The following is a 16,189-nucleotide window of genomic DNA, read 5'->3' as shown; positions in this document are numbered from 1 at the left end:
GGCCCAGAGCCTGGCTGGGGTTGTCTGATGGGCTCTGGGAGCTCAGGGATAGAAGTGGTGGGGTACAGGGGAGACAGTGGGGGGAGAGCCCATCTAAGTAGACGTTGTTATGCCTGTGTCCACTTCTCAGCCATGCCCTTGGCAGGACATGCTTCCAACTTTCTACAGGCCTTCTCTCTCCCCACCTTGAGGATGTGGCTGGGTTGGTTTCTTTGTTTTGAGACCAAGTCTCGCTCTCTTGCCCAGGCTGGAGTACAATGGTGCTATCATGGGTCACTATAGCCTTGATCTCCTATGCTTAAGTGATCTTCCCACTTCAGCCTCCCAAGTAGCTGAGACTACAGGCATATGGCACCATGTCTGGCTGATTTTCTTTTAATTTTTATTTTTAGTAGAGATGGGGGTCTCACTATGTTGCCCAGGCTGGTCTCAAACTCCTGGGCTCAAGCAATCCTCCCACCTAGGCCTCCCAAAGTGCCAGGATTACAGGTGTGAGCCACCACACCCAGCCCGATATGGCTGTTTTAAGGGACAATTTAACCAAATATTTATAAAGTATTCATCTTTGATAGTATGATTTATAAATGCTAAATAACTATTGGGTTAAAATATAAGGAGTACATCTCTATTTATTCATTTTTATTTATGTTTGAGACAGAGTCTCATTCTGTTGCCCAGGCTGGAGTGCAATGGCACAGTCTTGGCTCACTGCAACCTCTTCCTCCCCAGTTCATGATTCTCCTGCCTCAGCCTCTTGAGTGGATGGGATTACAGGCATGCACCACCACACCCGGCTAATTTTTGGATTTTTAGTAGAAATGGGGTTTTGCTGTGTTGCCTAGGCTAGTCTCAGACTCCTGAGATCAATTCGATCTGCCTGCCGTAGCCTCCCAAAGTGCTGGGATTACAGGTGTGAGCCACCGCACGTGGCCCTGAAGTACATCTTTAAATAGAACATTCATCAGACTGCAGTTACACATGCCTTAGCTGGGGAGCGCACCAAAATTCCTCTCGTTTTCATCAGAGCATGTTGGAGCATCTTGTCAACGTTAATTATAGAACACGGTGCCCCTGCTTTGGAAGTGGGGGATGTTGGTGTCCACCTTGCAAGTGGCTACATTGAGGCACAGAAGTAGTGGATAACTTTTTTTTTTTTTAGAGACAAGGTCTGTCTTTGTCACCCGGGCTGGAGTGTAGTGGTGCGAACACGGCTCATTGCAGCCTCAACCTCCTGGGCTCAGGTGATCCTCCCACCTCAGCACCCCCAAGTAGCTGGGACTACAAGGGTGCACCATTCCACCCAGCTGATTTTTGTATTTTTTCTGGAGATAGGGTTTTACCATGTTGCCCAGACTGGTCTTGAACTCCTGGGCTCAAGGGATCCTCCTGCCTTAAAATCACGCAGTGACCTGGAGATGTTAACTGAGAAAACAGCTCAGCATCTTTTCCACACCGCTTCTCTGACTGTTAAGTTTGAACCACATATTCTGCAAACACCCCTTCAAAAATGCTCACTTAAGCATCTGGGCCAGGATTCTTCAATAAGTGAATTCTTGCCTCTCCTCTCTTGTGCGTTCCACTGGGATTTTATTGTATGTGTTATGAATGTACAGTATTGACCTATATTAGCCATAAAAACATGCACCTGTTAAACAGGAAGAATGCCTAAAAACCGTCAGCAGGGGCTATCTCTGGAGGGGGGAACTGAGGACAGAGGTGGAGGAAGAAGATTTTCTTTTTTTTTTTTTTTTTTTTTGAGATAGAGTCTCACTCTGTCACCCAGGCTGGCAGTGGAGTAAGTGATCTCGGCTCACTGCAACCTCCTTCTCCCAGGTTCAAGCCATTTTCCTGTCTCAGCCTCCTAAGTAGCTAGGACTACAGGCATGTGCCACCACGCCCAGCTAATTTTTGTATTTTTAGTAGAGACAGGGTTTCACCATGTTGGCCAGGCTGGTCTTGAACTTCTAACCTCAGGTGATCTGCCCCCCTCAGCCCCTCAAAGTGCTGGGATTACAGGCATGAGCCGCTGTGCCTGGCCAGCTATTCCTTTTTAACAGCTACTTTTTTTCTTCCTTTTTTTTTTTTAGACGGAGTCTTGCTCTGTTGCCCAGGCTAGAGTGTGGTGGCGCGATCTCGGCTCACTGCAACCTCCGCCTCCCAGGTTCAAGTGATTCTCCTGCCTCAGCCTCCTGAGTAGCTGGGACTACGGGCATGTGCCACCACGCCTGGCTAATTTTTGTATTTTTGGTAGAGGCAGGGTTTCACTTTGTTAGCCAGGATGGTCTCGATCTCCTGACCTCGTGATCCACCTGCCTTAGCCTCCCAAAGTGCTGGGATTACAGGTATGAGCCACTGTGCCCGGCCTAACAGCTACTTTTTAGGGCTTTTAGTTCATGCTGCCAAGTTGCCTTCCGCTGAGGTTGACTCAGTTTACCTGACCACTGACAGGACAGTGACCTGTTTTCTAGCACTCTTGCCAACACTCAACTTTGTACCTTTTTTTTTCCTCAAAATGTTTATTATAGTAAAATACACATAAGACTTACCATCTATGCCATTTTAAGTGTATAGTTCATGGCATTGAAAACATTCCTAATGTTCTGCACCCATCACCACCATCCATCTCTAGGACTCTCTTCATCTAGTAAAACTCAACTTTATAATTTTTAACATTCCCATCACCACCATCCATCTCCAGGACTGTTTTCATCTAGTAAAACTCAACTTTATAATTTTTAACATTTGCCAATATAATGGGCAGTTATTTAAAATGTGCCTTTCTTTAACTGCAGGTAAGCTTTTTCTCCTACTTTTTCCCCCGTTTGGCACACCTTCATTCTTGAACCCCTCTCATTGGATCTGCTGGCTCTTCCAGCCTCTGGCTCCTTTGCTGTGGCTTTGGTGGACACTTCTGTCACACCGTTAGTGTCCCCTCAGACAACATCGCACATCCCCTGTGTTCGTGATCTGTGTCCACGTGTCTGCAGGTCTAGGATGTGCTTTCTGTTTAACCATCACCAGCTGCTCCAGGGGGAAGGCCTTCCCTCTCAGGCTTACCCCAGCCAGCCTCAGCACCCTCTCGGATAATTGCAGCCCCACTGAAGACCATCCTAGAGGCTTGCATGCTGAAGATACTCTCCCTGGCCTCTTTGCCATTGACCTGGCTGGTGCTTCCATTTGAATGGTGTCTCTGTCTTCCTACTAGCTAGTGAGCCCTTGGAGGATGGACGTTTCATCTTCTCCTCTTTCTCCTCTCTTCCTCCCCTTCTACCAGCCCCCAGAATTTCGCGTGGTGGCGCAAATATAGTGTTGCCTAACAAATAAATGTCTGTAGGAATTACGTTGGCATTCTGGGGATGCAGAACATCAATAACGCGGAGGTAATCTTTTCTTTCGTTTGTTCTGTCGTATTCTCACTTAGTTTTTTCTTCCTGAAAATTATGACTGTGGGGCAACAGTTGTATTTCTGAGTTCTGCTTCCAACCCAGCACCAAAAACTAAAGTATCCACTTGGAAAGTTGGTATTTTCAGCCATTAAGAGGTTTTCCCACCTTGCCTGTTGTGTTTATTGCGCTCTACGGGCACTGTCCGATGGAACTTTCTGCAGGGATGGGAATGATCTTTATGTGAGCTGTCCAAACAATGACCATGGCTGCATGTGGCCACTGAGCATTTGAAATGGGTCGAGCGCAACTGAGAAGTTAATTTTGTTTGATTTCAAGTAATTTGAGTAGTCACGTGTGGCTAGTGACTACCATATTGGAAAACACAGCTGTATACATCACAGAAGCGTCAGCTTGGCTGTGCGCAGTGGCTCGTGCCTGGAATCCCAGCGCTCTGGGAGGCTGAGGCAGGTGGATCACTTGAGGTCAGGAGTTTCCGGTCAGCCTGACCAACATGGTGAAACCCCATCCCTACTAAAAATACAAAAATTAGCCAGTGTGGTGGCACATGCCTGTAGTTCCAGCTACTTGGGAGGTTGAGGCAGGAGAATTGCTGGAACCCGAGAGATGGAGGCTGCAGTGAGCCAAGATTGTGCCACTGCTCTCCAGCCTCCAGCCTGGGTGACAGAGCAAGACTCCATCTCAAAAAAAGAAAGAAAAAATAAAGAAGGGTCAACAATTAGCAAAGTAGTTTTAGAAAATTTAGAGACGTATTTTGATTGTTCCCTTTTTAGAAGCATCTTAGAGCTAAAACTCTGCTTATCAGGCCAGTTATTATATAACAAGTGATTAAATGCCAGGACTATTTATTAAGGCTAAAATTTGGACTTCTTTAAGACTTTTACTAATCCACGAGTGATCTACCCATTACTGTTCATGACTATCCCAAAGCTGGATGTTGTCTGTCTCTGGGCCCTGTGTGTGTGCGTGCGTGTGCGTGCGTGTGCGTGCGTGTGCATATGTGTGTGTGTGCGCACACATATACCAAATGGAAGTGTGTCCTCCTACTCAGAGGTTTGCGTATTAGTAACATCAAGTAATAGATGCTTGCTGAAGTCACCACATTGGAACAAAACCAAACAGGGATGGAGACTATAATATTAATTTTTGTTTTTCCTTCTCCAGAAGATCAGTGCACCAGATATTCTGAAACCTCTCAATCAAGAGGATCCCAAAAGCTCTACTAACCCTATTTTGAAGCAACAGAATCTCCCATCCAGTCCGGCGCCCAGTGCCATATTCTCTGGAGGTTTTAGACATGTGAGTCTCATTCCAGTGCTCTTTTTTTTTGTTCGTTTGTTTGAAAGCATAATGTACAAGTATTTATTTCAATTACTCCTATTTGAAGGTCCTTATTTTTGGAGAACGGCAAGGCATTTTATTATCCATCCTTCCATTCCTTATAAGGCTTCCACAGGTTTTGGTAAAGTCGCATTATCCTCAGGCCTGTTGTTTTGGAGTTACTCCAGGTGTGTCAGCAGATTCATTATCAATCCACTCCACCAGTGCTCTGTAGCCTTCTACAGCGCTGAAGTCAGTAGCGCTCTGCAACTCGCGTAAACAGACAGGGCAAGAGGGCGCCGGTCAGCTTTCTCCAGGTGGTTGGGGCCTTGCGTTAGGCGTGGAAGCTACCAACAGTGTCACATTCCACGTGTGTGTCCAGTCTCATGGGTTAAAATCTTACAGGCTCTATGTACTGAAACACTAGTTCTTTCCAGAATGTAATAGTTACCAAAAATTGAATAGTCAGTTGAAAATGTTTTCTGGCACTTCCTCCCTTTGCCTTCATAGCACAAGCTTTAAAAATCACTGCCATGGCCGGGCACGGTGGCTCAAGCCTGTAATCCCAGCACTTTGGGAGGCCGAGAAGGGCGGATCACGAGGTCAGGAGATCGAGACCATCCTGGCTAACACGGTGAAACCCCGTCTCTACTAAAAAATACAAAAAACTAGCCGGGCGAAGTGGCGGGTGCCTGTAGTCCCAGCTACTTGGAAGGCTGAGGCAGGAGAATGGCGTGAACCTGAGAGGAGGAGCTTGCAGTGAGCTGAGATCTGGCCACTGCACTCCAGCCTGGGTGACAGAGCAAGACTCCGTCTCAAAAAAAAAAAAAAAAAATCACTGCCATACTTAGCAAAGCTGAATATCCCTACACCATCTGTCAAAGAGAGCCGTCCAAAGACAAAGTTTCAGGAGTCTCTTGGGTAAAGATCAATCATTGTTATTGACACAGGCATTTTCAGGTTTCTTCTTTGTTAAGAACTTCACGATGTCCCCTGCATGAACTTGCAGGCTTTGTTTGTGAGTTATCATTGACTCTAAAGGAACACCTCATTGCAGAAACAGGAACCAGTTCTAGGAGTTTTGCTGTCAAGCCATAGAAATATCCCTCACAGTAAGCCTTGAGCCATTTAATAGATTCTTCACTGATAATTCTGCTGTTTCCTAGAGATCCAGTGGACTGAATATAAATACTGCATTTGTCTGGAGAGAGTATCTTTCTGTAAGGGCCACTGAAGTACTGTTCAAAGTCTTGGGGAGCCTCTGGATGGGAAGGGTTCTAATATGATTGGGAATGCAAAGTAATGGGTCCAGAGAGATCAATGGCTGGGTGGAAGTCTTCGTTCATACAGCACTGTTTTCCCCAGCATCTAATTTCCCATACTGTGACACAAGGCCTGGGTTCCTTGAGATGAGAGCTGTTTTCAGTGTTTGTTCAGAGTGCCGTACTGGTTGCATAATGACAGATCTCTTCTGTTAACATCGTGTTCCTAGGTTGAACTTTCTTTCTTTTTTTTTTTTTTTTTTTTCTGAGACAGAGTCTCGCTCTGTCGCCTAGGCTGGAGTGCAGTGGCACGATCTCAGCTCACTGCAAGCTCCGCCTCCTGGATTCACGCCATTCTCCTGCCTCAGCCTCCGGAGTAGCTGGGACTACAGGCGCCTGCCACCACGCCTGGCTAATTTTTTTGTATTTGGAGTAGAGACGGGGTTTCACCGTATTAGCCAGGATGGTCTCAATCTCCTGACCTCATGATCCACCCGCCTTGGCCTCCCAAAGTGCTGGGATTACAGGCGTGAGCCACTGCGCCCGGCTGAACTTTCTTTATTTTAATTTTCTTTCTTTATTTATTTTTTGAGATGGAGTCTTGCTCTGTTGCACAGGCCAGAGTGCAGGCTGGTGCCATCTCAGCTCACTGCAGCCTCCGCCTCCCAGTTCAAGCAATTCTCTTGCCTGTCTCCTGAGTAGCTGGGATTACAGGTGCCCACCATCACGTCTGGCTAATTTTTGTATTTTTAGTAGAGACGAGTTTCACCATGTTGGCCAGGCTGGTCTCGAACTCTTGACCTCAACTGATCTGCCTGCCTTGACATCCCAAAGTGCTGGGATTACAGGCATGAGCCACCGCACCTGGCCTACAACTTTCATTCTTCCTTTTAAATGGGTCAAACAGGTGTTCTGCCATGAGGCTTTATTAGGAAGAAGGCATCCTTCTGAGGTTTTTACCTTACAAGGATGGACATAGCAGGGCCTGGCTGGAAAAGTATTGTGGAAGGAATCTTCACCCACCAGGCCTTGAGATAACCCGCCCACCTCCCATGACTGTTCTGATGTGTGCACCTCATCCAAGTACTTTTTTTTTTTTTTTTTTTTTTTTGAGATGAGGTCTCTCTCTGTCGCCCAGGCTGGAGTGCAGTGGTGCGATCTCAGTTCACCACAACCTCCGCCTCCCAGGTTCAGGCAATTCTTCTGCCTCAGCCTCCCGAGTAGCTGGGATTAACAGGCATGAGCCACTGTCCCCAGCCCCAAGTACTCTTGATATGTGCGGCATGGTAATGACATCAGTAGACAAGGGGAAGGATGAGCTGCCGCCCTTGTGAGAGAAACTGGAATGTGACAATAGAACTTGTAAGTGATATTTTACTTAGGCTGGGATTTGGGGAAACCCTTACTATACTTTGAGAGTGGTTTTCTTTTTTACATCTTACTGTAAACATTTTCATACATTTGGAGAGTAATAATAAATATTGGTGTCTTTTGATTTTGTGTGTTTTTAATTTTGGTGAAGTCTGATTTGGCAGCACGTTCTTTTACGGTTAAGTCTGTGTCTTATCCGTCCACAAGTCATGAAGATATTCTCCCATGTTGTCATCTAGAAGTTTAGAAAAGTTTAGTTTTTATGTTCAGGCCTGTACTCCAGCTCATTATCATTTTTGTGTGTGGGTGAATGGTGTAAGGTAGGGGTTGGGGCTCATTTTTTTCCATGTGGATATTTGGTTAATCTAGTACCATTTGTTTAAAAAAAAAAAAAAAGGGGGGGGGGCTATTATATCCCCCAGTGACTTTGGCATCTTGGCTGGAAATCAAATAACCACATAAGTGTGGCTCTCCTTATGGACTCTCTGTTCTGTTCCAGTGATCTACTCGTCTATCCTTATGCCAAGACCACACTATCCTAAGTACTGTATCTTTGTAGTAAGTCTTGAAGTTGGGTATTATAAGTCTTCCAATTTGGTTCTTCTTTTTCAAGATTGCTTTGTGATGTCTTAAATGTATTCTCTGTGTTTAGGTAGGCATTTTAATTCATTCGTTCATTCATTTGCTTATTAAAAAACATTGAGGCCAGGCGCGGTGGCTCATGCCTGTAATCCCAGCACTTTGGGAGCCTGAGGCGGGTGGATCACGAGGTCAGGAGATCGAGACCATCCTGGCTAACATGGTGAAACCTCATCTTTACTAAGAAAAAAACAAAACATTAGCTGGGCATGGTGGCAGGCGCCTGTAGTCCCAGCTACTCGGGAGGCTGAGGCAAGTGAATGGCGTGAACCCAGGAGGTGGGGCTTGCAGTGAACCAAGATTGTGCCACCGCACTCCAGCCTGGGCAATGGAGCGAGACTCCATCTCAAAAAACAAACAAACAAACAAACAAACAAAAAACAGTGAGTGTTAACTTTTTGCCTAGAATTGTGATGCATGGTGTAATAGATGGATTCTTGGATGAGGGGCCATGATGCTTCAATTAACAGTTGTGTTAGTCCATCCATGTTGCTATAGCAAAATACCACAGACTGGGTAATTTATAAACAATAGAAATTTATTTTTCTTGGTCCTAGACACTGGGAAGTTCAAGATATCAAGGCATGGGCAGGACTGATGTCTGATGGTCTGTGGCTCATAGATGGCTCCGTCTAAATGTCTTCCTCACATGGTGAAAAGGATGAAAGGGAAAGAGGGTCCAGTGCTGTATGCAGCCTCTTTTATAAAGGCCTGAATCCCATTCACTAGAGCCCTGTGCTCATGGCTGAATCAGCTCCCAGAGGCCCCACTTCTTCATACTATCACATTGGCGATTACATTTCAACATGTGAACACTTGGATCTTTCAAGTTGCCAGCTTAGCGCCTTTCCAAGTGTACTTTACTTTGATTTGTAAAACAAAAATTAAAATGTTTCAACATGTGAATTTTGGAGGGGACATAAACATTCAAATCATAGCAACAGTCATGGTTCTTTCACATCTTATATGACCTTAGACAATTGCAGAAACCCTCTCAACATTGGAATCCTCATCAGGGAAATGGGCATTCGAGTTCTTTATTTTTTTGAGGAGTCTCGCTTTGTCGCCCAGGCTGGAGTGCAGGGGTGTGATCTTGGCTCACTGCAACCTCCACCTCCAGGGTTCAAGAGATTCTTGTGCCTCAGCCTCCTGAGCAGCTGGGATTACAGGGCCACGCCACCATGCCCGGCTAATTTTTGTATTTTTAGTAGAGATGTGGTTTCACCATGTTGACCAGGCTGGACTCGAACTCCTGACCTCAGGTGCTCTGCTCACCTTGGTCTCCCGAAGTGCTGGGATTAAAGACATGAGCCACTGCGCCCAGCCCTTCCTTTTTTTTTTTTTTTTTTTTTTTAAGACAGAGTCTTGCTTTGTCACCCATGCTGGAGGACAGTGATGCAATCATGGCTCACTGCAACCTTGACCTCCCAGGTCCAAGTGATCCTCCTTCCTCAGCCTCCTAAGTAGCTGGGACCACAGGCATGCCCCACCATGCCTGGCTAATTTATTTATTTTTTTGTAGAGCTGAGGTCTTGGCTTAAGCAATCCTCCCATCTTGGCCTCCCAAAGTGCTGGGATTATAGGCATGAGCCACCATGCCCGGTGGAGGGTTTTTTTTTTTTTTTTTTGCTTCACTGCATTGCTTAGAAAATTCCATGGTGCAGTGCAGTGTTAAGAGCTCAGCCTCTAGAAACCAACTTCTTGGTACAGGTTCCAGCTCTGTTAGTGGCAAGGAGTGTGATGCAGAGCAAGTCCTTAATAATCCATGCCTCTGGGTGGCTGTGTTCTTATGGAAAATGGTGTTTGGCTCTGATAATTTTGCACTGCTCTCCTCATCTACCGAAACGTCCAGTGGGTCACTCAAAAGTTGTGGCAGGAGCGGGCCAGGCCATGCACTGAAGGGCAGCTGGCGATTCTGACTGTATCCACTACATGCTAGCAGCCCCCAACCTATGCCTTCGCCTGCTCCTATGGGTGGTTCTGTCCCCATCAAAACCACTGTTCTATACCCTCACTCAAAATATGGGGCTCAGTAATCCCATATCACCTGGGAGCTTGTCAGAAATGTCAACTCTTAGACCCTCCCACAGACCTACTGAGTCGGAATGTGTAAGTTAACAGAGTCCAGGAGATTCGTATGCACAGTCAAGTTTGAGAAGCACTAATTGAGGCCTGGCCATGTCAAAGCTTGAGTAAAAGCAGTAACTTGTTAAGGAGTCTTGAACAGGTTAGGGCTGTGCTGTCCAATTTAGTAGCCATTAGTCACATGCAGCTACAGAGCACTTGAAATGTGGCTATTCCAAATTGAGATATTCTGTGAGTGTGAAATATATGCTGGATTTTGAAGACTTCAATATAAAAAAATGAAAAATATCTAATTAATAAAGTACGTATAGATACATGTTGACATGGCAGTATTTGGAATATATAGGATTAATAAAATAGATTTCTCTTTTTAAATGTGGCTGCCAGATAATTTTATTTATTTATTTATTTTTGAAATGGAGTCTCGCTCTGTTGCCCAGGCTGGAGTGCGATGGCGCGATCTCGGCTCACTGCGACCTCCGCCTCCCGGGTTCGAGTGATTCTCCTGCCTCAGCCTCCCAAGTAGCTGGGACTACAGGCATGTGCCACTGCACCCAGCTAATTTTTGTATTTTTAGTAGAGATGAGGTTTCACCATGTTGGCCAGGCTGGTCTCGAACTGACCTCAAGTGATTCGCCTGCCTCAGCCTCCCAAAGTGCTGGGATTATAGGCTTGAGCCACCATGCCTGGCCCCAGAGAATTTTTAAGTTGCAGATTTGGCTAACGTTATATTTCTACTGCACGGCCTTGATCTCGATATTATTGTTGTGCATTAAGTAGCACCGGACTAGGAAGCCTTTTCCGGGGTTCTTTGGAACAGTATCCAAAATGTCCCGTGCCTCTGCCTCTGTACCCTTTCCTGGGAAGAAGGTTCATATTTTCATCCAGTTCTCAAACAGGTCTGTGAGTCCACATTGGTTCAGAGCCAGGATCAGGCTCTGAGGCACAAATACTTCCTCTCATGGGATGCTCTTGACTTCCTTGTGAGTGCAGCCACCTGCCCTGGGTCACACAGCTGGTGGTACCAGAGCCTGGAAGCACGTTTCTGACTGCTGACGCCCTTTGTCTGTCTGGGCTGCAGTCACAAAGTGCCATAGACTGGGTGGCTTATAAACAACAGAAATGCATGTCTCACTGCTCTGGAGGCTGGGAAGTTCACGACCAAGGCACTGGCAGAATCCGTGTCCGATGGGGGCCCACTTTCCAGTTTATAGATAGCACCTCCTCACTGTGTCCTCCCTTGGGCGTATTTTATAAGGGCACTAATGCAGTTCATGGGGACCCCAGCCTCATGGCCTCATCACCTCCCAAGGCACCACCTCCTAATATCATTGCCCTGGGGGTGGGGATTTCAACATGAATTTTGGGAGGACACAGGCATTCAGGCCACAGTGGCCCTGATCCTCTGCTTCTTGGATGCCCTTTTCATTTGAGAAACCAAGGCTGTGAGAAGTCTGCAGCGATTTCTGAGAGCACAGACCCTCTGCAATTGTGCTGGAGGATGCTTCAGCACCTTTCTTCATGCCACGGTGGGGTTTATATTTGAGAAAGGCATCTTTCTGAACTACTGGCCTGAGTCAAGCCTTCCCCAAGGGCAAGGTGGGTGAAGGCGGCTGCAGACCCTTCTCTCCGGGGACTGAACCCCGACATGGGTATGAGATGTGAGCTTAGAGGGGCCTCTGGGAGACTTTTCCAAGACCTGCCTGAAGGTTTGCCCCTACCCTAGGTGACAGAGGACCCCAAGGGATCCAGCCAGTTTGAACCTCTAAAAGGCTGATGGGGGTTAGGACGTTGTAGAAAGTAAAACTTTTTTTTTTTCTTTTGAGACGGAGTCTTTCTCTGTCACCCAGGCCAGAGTGCAGTGGCGCAATCTCTGCTCACTGCAAGCTCCACCTCCTGGGTTCATGCCATTCTCCTGCTTCAGCCTCCGAAGTAGCTGGGACTACAGGCGCCCACCATCATACCTGGCTGATTTTTTGTATTTTTAGTAGAGACGGGGTTTCACTGTGTAGCCAGGATGGTCTTGATCTCCTGATCTCGTGATCCGCCCACCTTGGCCTCCCACAGTGCTGGGATTAGGGGTGGTGAGCCGCCACACCCCGCCTCCCACAGTGCTGGGATTACAGGGGTGAGCCACCGCACCCAGCCTCCCACAGTGCTGGGATTACAGGGGTGAGCCGCAGCGCCCGGCCTCCCACGGTGCTGGGATTACAGGTGTGAGTCACCACACCTGGCCAACATTTTCTTTTTTAAGTTTCCTTTTTTGTTAAAGGATGATAATGTTAAAAATAATTTCTTTTAAAGACTTTCTTCAAGCCTCCTTGCTTTGTGCTAATAACTCTTTGTTAAGCCCTATCCTATGTAGCTGTTAGATATAAAGAACTAAGTACATTCTATGTCCTTGTGCTAATAACTTGTTAAGCCCTATCCTATGTAGCTGTTAGATATAAAGGAATAAGTATGTTCTGTGTCCTTGTACTTTAACGAAGGTATCTGTGCTGAACATGCTCACAGGCACATACAGCTCACAGCCTATGCCCCTTCCTTATTTGAAAATATTACTTTCTAAGTCCTTTCACAAGCAACTTCCTCTTTTCCTTTGTTCTCTATTGCCTATACCTATTTTAAAAAGGTTTAAATTATTAGCCAGTCAGGTTTTAGTTTAGATTGTAAGGTCTGGCTCCAGCCAGTGGAGACAACACAGTAACAGGGACAAGCTGCGTAAAGGATAAAAATTGCTTCCCTCCATTGTTCAGGTGTGCTCTCGTCATTGTTCCATCTGCGAGGAGCACCCTTTCTGCAGAAAGTAAAATTACCTTGCTAAAAATACTTTTTGTCTAAATGCTAATTTTTCCTTATAGTATTTAGGAACAAGCATTCTGTTTCTTTTTCTTTTCTTTTTTTTTTTTTTTGAGACGGAGTCTTGCTCTATCTGCCCAGGCTGGAGTGCAGTGGCCGGATCGCAGCTCACTGCAAGCTCCGCCTCCCGGGTTTACGCCATTCTTCTGCCTCAGCCTCCCGAGTAGCTGGAACTACAGGCGCCCGCCACCTCGCCTGGCTAGTTTTTTTGTATTTTTTAGTAGCGACGGGGTTTCACCGTGTTAGCCAGGATGGTCTCGATCTCCTGACCTCGTGATCCGTCCGTCTCGGCCTCCCAAAGTGCTGGGATTACAGGCTTGAGCCACCGCCCCCGGCCGCATTCTGTTTCTAAATAAACATTTTACTTATAACAAAATGGTGGCCCTTATGGGGATACACTGTCCTCCAGGGGCAGTCTCTAGTCCTCTCTCACGAGGAGGCGCCCCACTGCCTTGCTGTGGTGGCCTCAGGGGTAAGGAATCGAGACCCACCTGGTGTGACGAATAAACCTGGACTCTCAGCAACGCGGAAAGAAAGCAGCCGGCAAGCTGGAGTAAAGGATCCTCACATACCACGTGGGCCAGGTAACCTCATGCATAAGACAAAGAAGGAAATACTGGAGGGGAGCTGGTCAAGTATTTCCTTGGTGGTCAGGACTAAGGAAAGAAAAGCCTGGGGCAGTAAAGCATTCCTTGGTGAGGACACACCAACGCAAGAGAAACTGCAGGGGCCCTAAAGCATTCCTTAGGACTGAGGAAAGAAAAGCCGCAGGGGTGGGTGGGGGGCTGGTGGGGCGCGGTGTGAAGTATTCCTTAGTTAGGATGTCTTAAAGGTTAAAAAGAGGTGAAAAGTCCCCATTAGGGGGAGATTAAACATCACACAAATCTCCAGTAGTAAAAAAGATATTCAAAACTTCCCTTTCCCCTCTTCTCAGGGGAAGAAAGAGGCTAGGCTCCATTCCCACTGACTGCTCCTTAGGAGAAAGGGAAGGAGAGGGGAGAACAGCAGCGTGGGTGGCTGGCAGAGGTAGGGAAAGACCAGCAGAGAGAGAGAAAGGCAGAGACAGAAAGCAAAAATCTTTTAACAAAGTTTCAAAGTTTTCTAAAAGTAAAAGAAGAGCTGGGCGCAGTGGCTCACGCCTGTAATCCCAGCACTTTGGGAGGCCGAGGCAGGCGGATCACGAGGTTAGGAGATCGAGACCATCCTGGCTAACACAGTGAAACCCCTTCTCTACTAAACATACAAAAAATTAGCCGGGCATGGTGGCGGGCGCCTATAGTCCCAGCTACTGGGGAGGCTGAGGCAGGAGAATGGCGTGAACCCGGGAGGCGGAGCTTGCAGTGAGCCCAGATCGCGCCACTGCACTCCAGCCTGGGCGACAGAGCGAGACTCGTCTCAAAAAAAAAAAAAAAAAAAAGAACTCAGGAATGCAAAGACAAAGAAGGCAAGGTCAGTACTTTAAAGGAGAAGGTCAAAGCAAGCGCTGTAAAGGCTGTGGATGTAAACGTAAGAAAGAAAGAAAAAGGGGCCCTCTGGCCCAGGGTTAATGACTCATGCAACTTGCGTCGGGCATCTGCCGAGCCTCTGGGCCAGCGGCGGCTCTGGGCCTGGATTGCGGCCACACGGATCCCACCCAGCCCAAGAGACTAAGTGTAAAGGAAAAAAGGAAAAAATGAAAAGAGAAATTGGAAATAAAAAGAAGAGACAGAAAGCGGCTCGGGGGCAGGGCCCATGCTGTTTCCTGGCCCCACCAGTGGGGCCGCTAGAATGGGAGAACTCGGGAAGGAGAGAGGAAACGGGATGACAAAGAAAAAGCGCAAATGAGAGAGAACTAGAGGGAGAAAATGAGTAATAGAGAGGCTGAAAGAGACAGAGATCAGAGAAAGAGGGTGAGACTGAGGAGAGAAATAGTGGAAAAGAAAATCAGAAAGTTGAGGCATGTCAAAGATTGTAAAAGTCATAAAAAATGTTATTAAAAAATTTATTAATCCCAGCACTTTGGGAGGCCAAGACGGGCGGATCACGAGGTCAGGAGTTTGAGACCAACCTGGCCAACATAGTGAAACCGCGTCTCTACTAAAAGTACAAAAATTAGCCAGGCGTGGTGGCGGGTGCCTATAATCCCAGCTACTTGGGAGGCTGAGGCAGGAGAATGGCTTGAATCCGGGAGGCGGAAGTTGCAGCGAGCAGAGATCACACTATTGCACTCCAGCCTGGGTGACAGAACGAGACTCCATCTCAAAAAAAAATAAATAGCCGGGCGCGGTGGCTCAAGCCTGTAATCCCAGCACTTTGGGAGGCCGAGACGGGCGGATCACGAGGTCAGGAGATCAAGACCATCCTGGCTAGCACGGTGAAACCCCGTCTCTACTAAAAAATACAAAAAACTAGCCGGGCGAGGTGGCGGGCGCCTGTAGTCCCAGCTACTCGGGAGGCTGAGGCAGGAGAATGGCATAAACCTGGGAGGCGGAGCTTGCAGTGAGCTGAGATCCGGCCACTGCACTCCAGCCTGGGCGACAGAGTGAGACTCCGTCTCAAAAATAAATAAATAAATAAATAAATAAATAAATAAATAAATAAAGTCTTTTAGCACAGGTATCACCCCTAGAATTTCCAGCACACCAGCACTAGCCTGGGGACCACGTCCTCATCAAAAATAAAAAGAAAAAAAAACTCAAGCCAGCCTAGGAAGGACCCTACCTTGTGCTGCTAACCACCAAGACTGCCTTTGCACAGCAAAAAAAGGATGGACACATCATACCCAGGTCAAAAAAGCATCATCACCTTCAGAATCATGGACCATTGTTCCAAGGTTAAGCCCTACCAAATTAAAGGTAAAAAAAGCTTTCTCTCTTTTTCTTTTCTTCCCTTTACTTCCCATCTTATTATTAACATAACTAATCTTTTTTGTTGTTGTTGTCGAGACGGAGTCTCTCTCTGTCTCCCAGGCTGGAGTGCAGTGGCACAATCTCGGCTCACTGCAAGCTCTGCCACCCAGGTTCACGCCATTCTCCTGCCTCAGCCTCCCGAGTAGCTGGGACTGCAGGTGCCCACCACCACGCCCGGCTAGTTTTTTATATTTTCAGTAGAGACGGGGTTTCACCATGTTAGCCAGGATGGTCTCGATCTCCTGACCTCGTGATCTGCCTGCCTCGGCCTCCCAAAGTGCTGGGATTACAGGCGTGAGCCACCGTGCCTGGCTGCCTATATCTATTTTAAAAAGTTTTAAGTTATTAGCCAGTCAGGTTT

At 47.0% G+C, this 16,189-nt stretch overlaps 1 protein-coding gene and 1 pseudogene across 19 annotated transcripts in view; one reads left to right on the top strand and one right to left on the bottom strand.

Annotated features, from left to right (window-relative positions):
- SYTL3 (synaptotagmin like 3) overlaps positions 1 to 16,189 on the top strand; it is a 119,800-nt gene that overhangs the window by 71,994 nt on the left and 31,617 nt on the right. For 18 of the 19 annotated variants that reach the window (XR_002521689.2, XM_021937701.2, XM_017958179.3 and 15 more), the window contains one exon: positions 4,569 to 4,703. Coding sequence is in view for 18 of the 19 variants with exons in the window: in XM_021937701.2 (XP_021793393.2) it covers positions 4,569 to 4,703 (135 nt within the window). In the remaining variant the exon portion in view is untranslated. The remainder of the gene's footprint in view (positions 1 to 4,568; positions 4,704 to 16,189) is intronic. The other variant, XM_021937698.2, reaches the window with a different exon arrangement.
- LOC101020547 lies at positions 4,796 to 6,180 on the bottom strand (annotated as a pseudogene).

This window comes from Papio anubis, chromosome 6 (genome assembly GCF_008728515.1).
Source record: "Papio anubis isolate 15944 chromosome 6, Panubis1.0, whole genome shotgun sequence".
Classification (NCBI taxonomy): Eukaryota; Metazoa; Chordata; class Mammalia; order Primates; family Cercopithecidae; genus Papio; species Papio anubis.
Note: the sequence above shows the minus strand (reverse complement) of the source record. Positions and strands in the feature narration are given on the sequence as shown.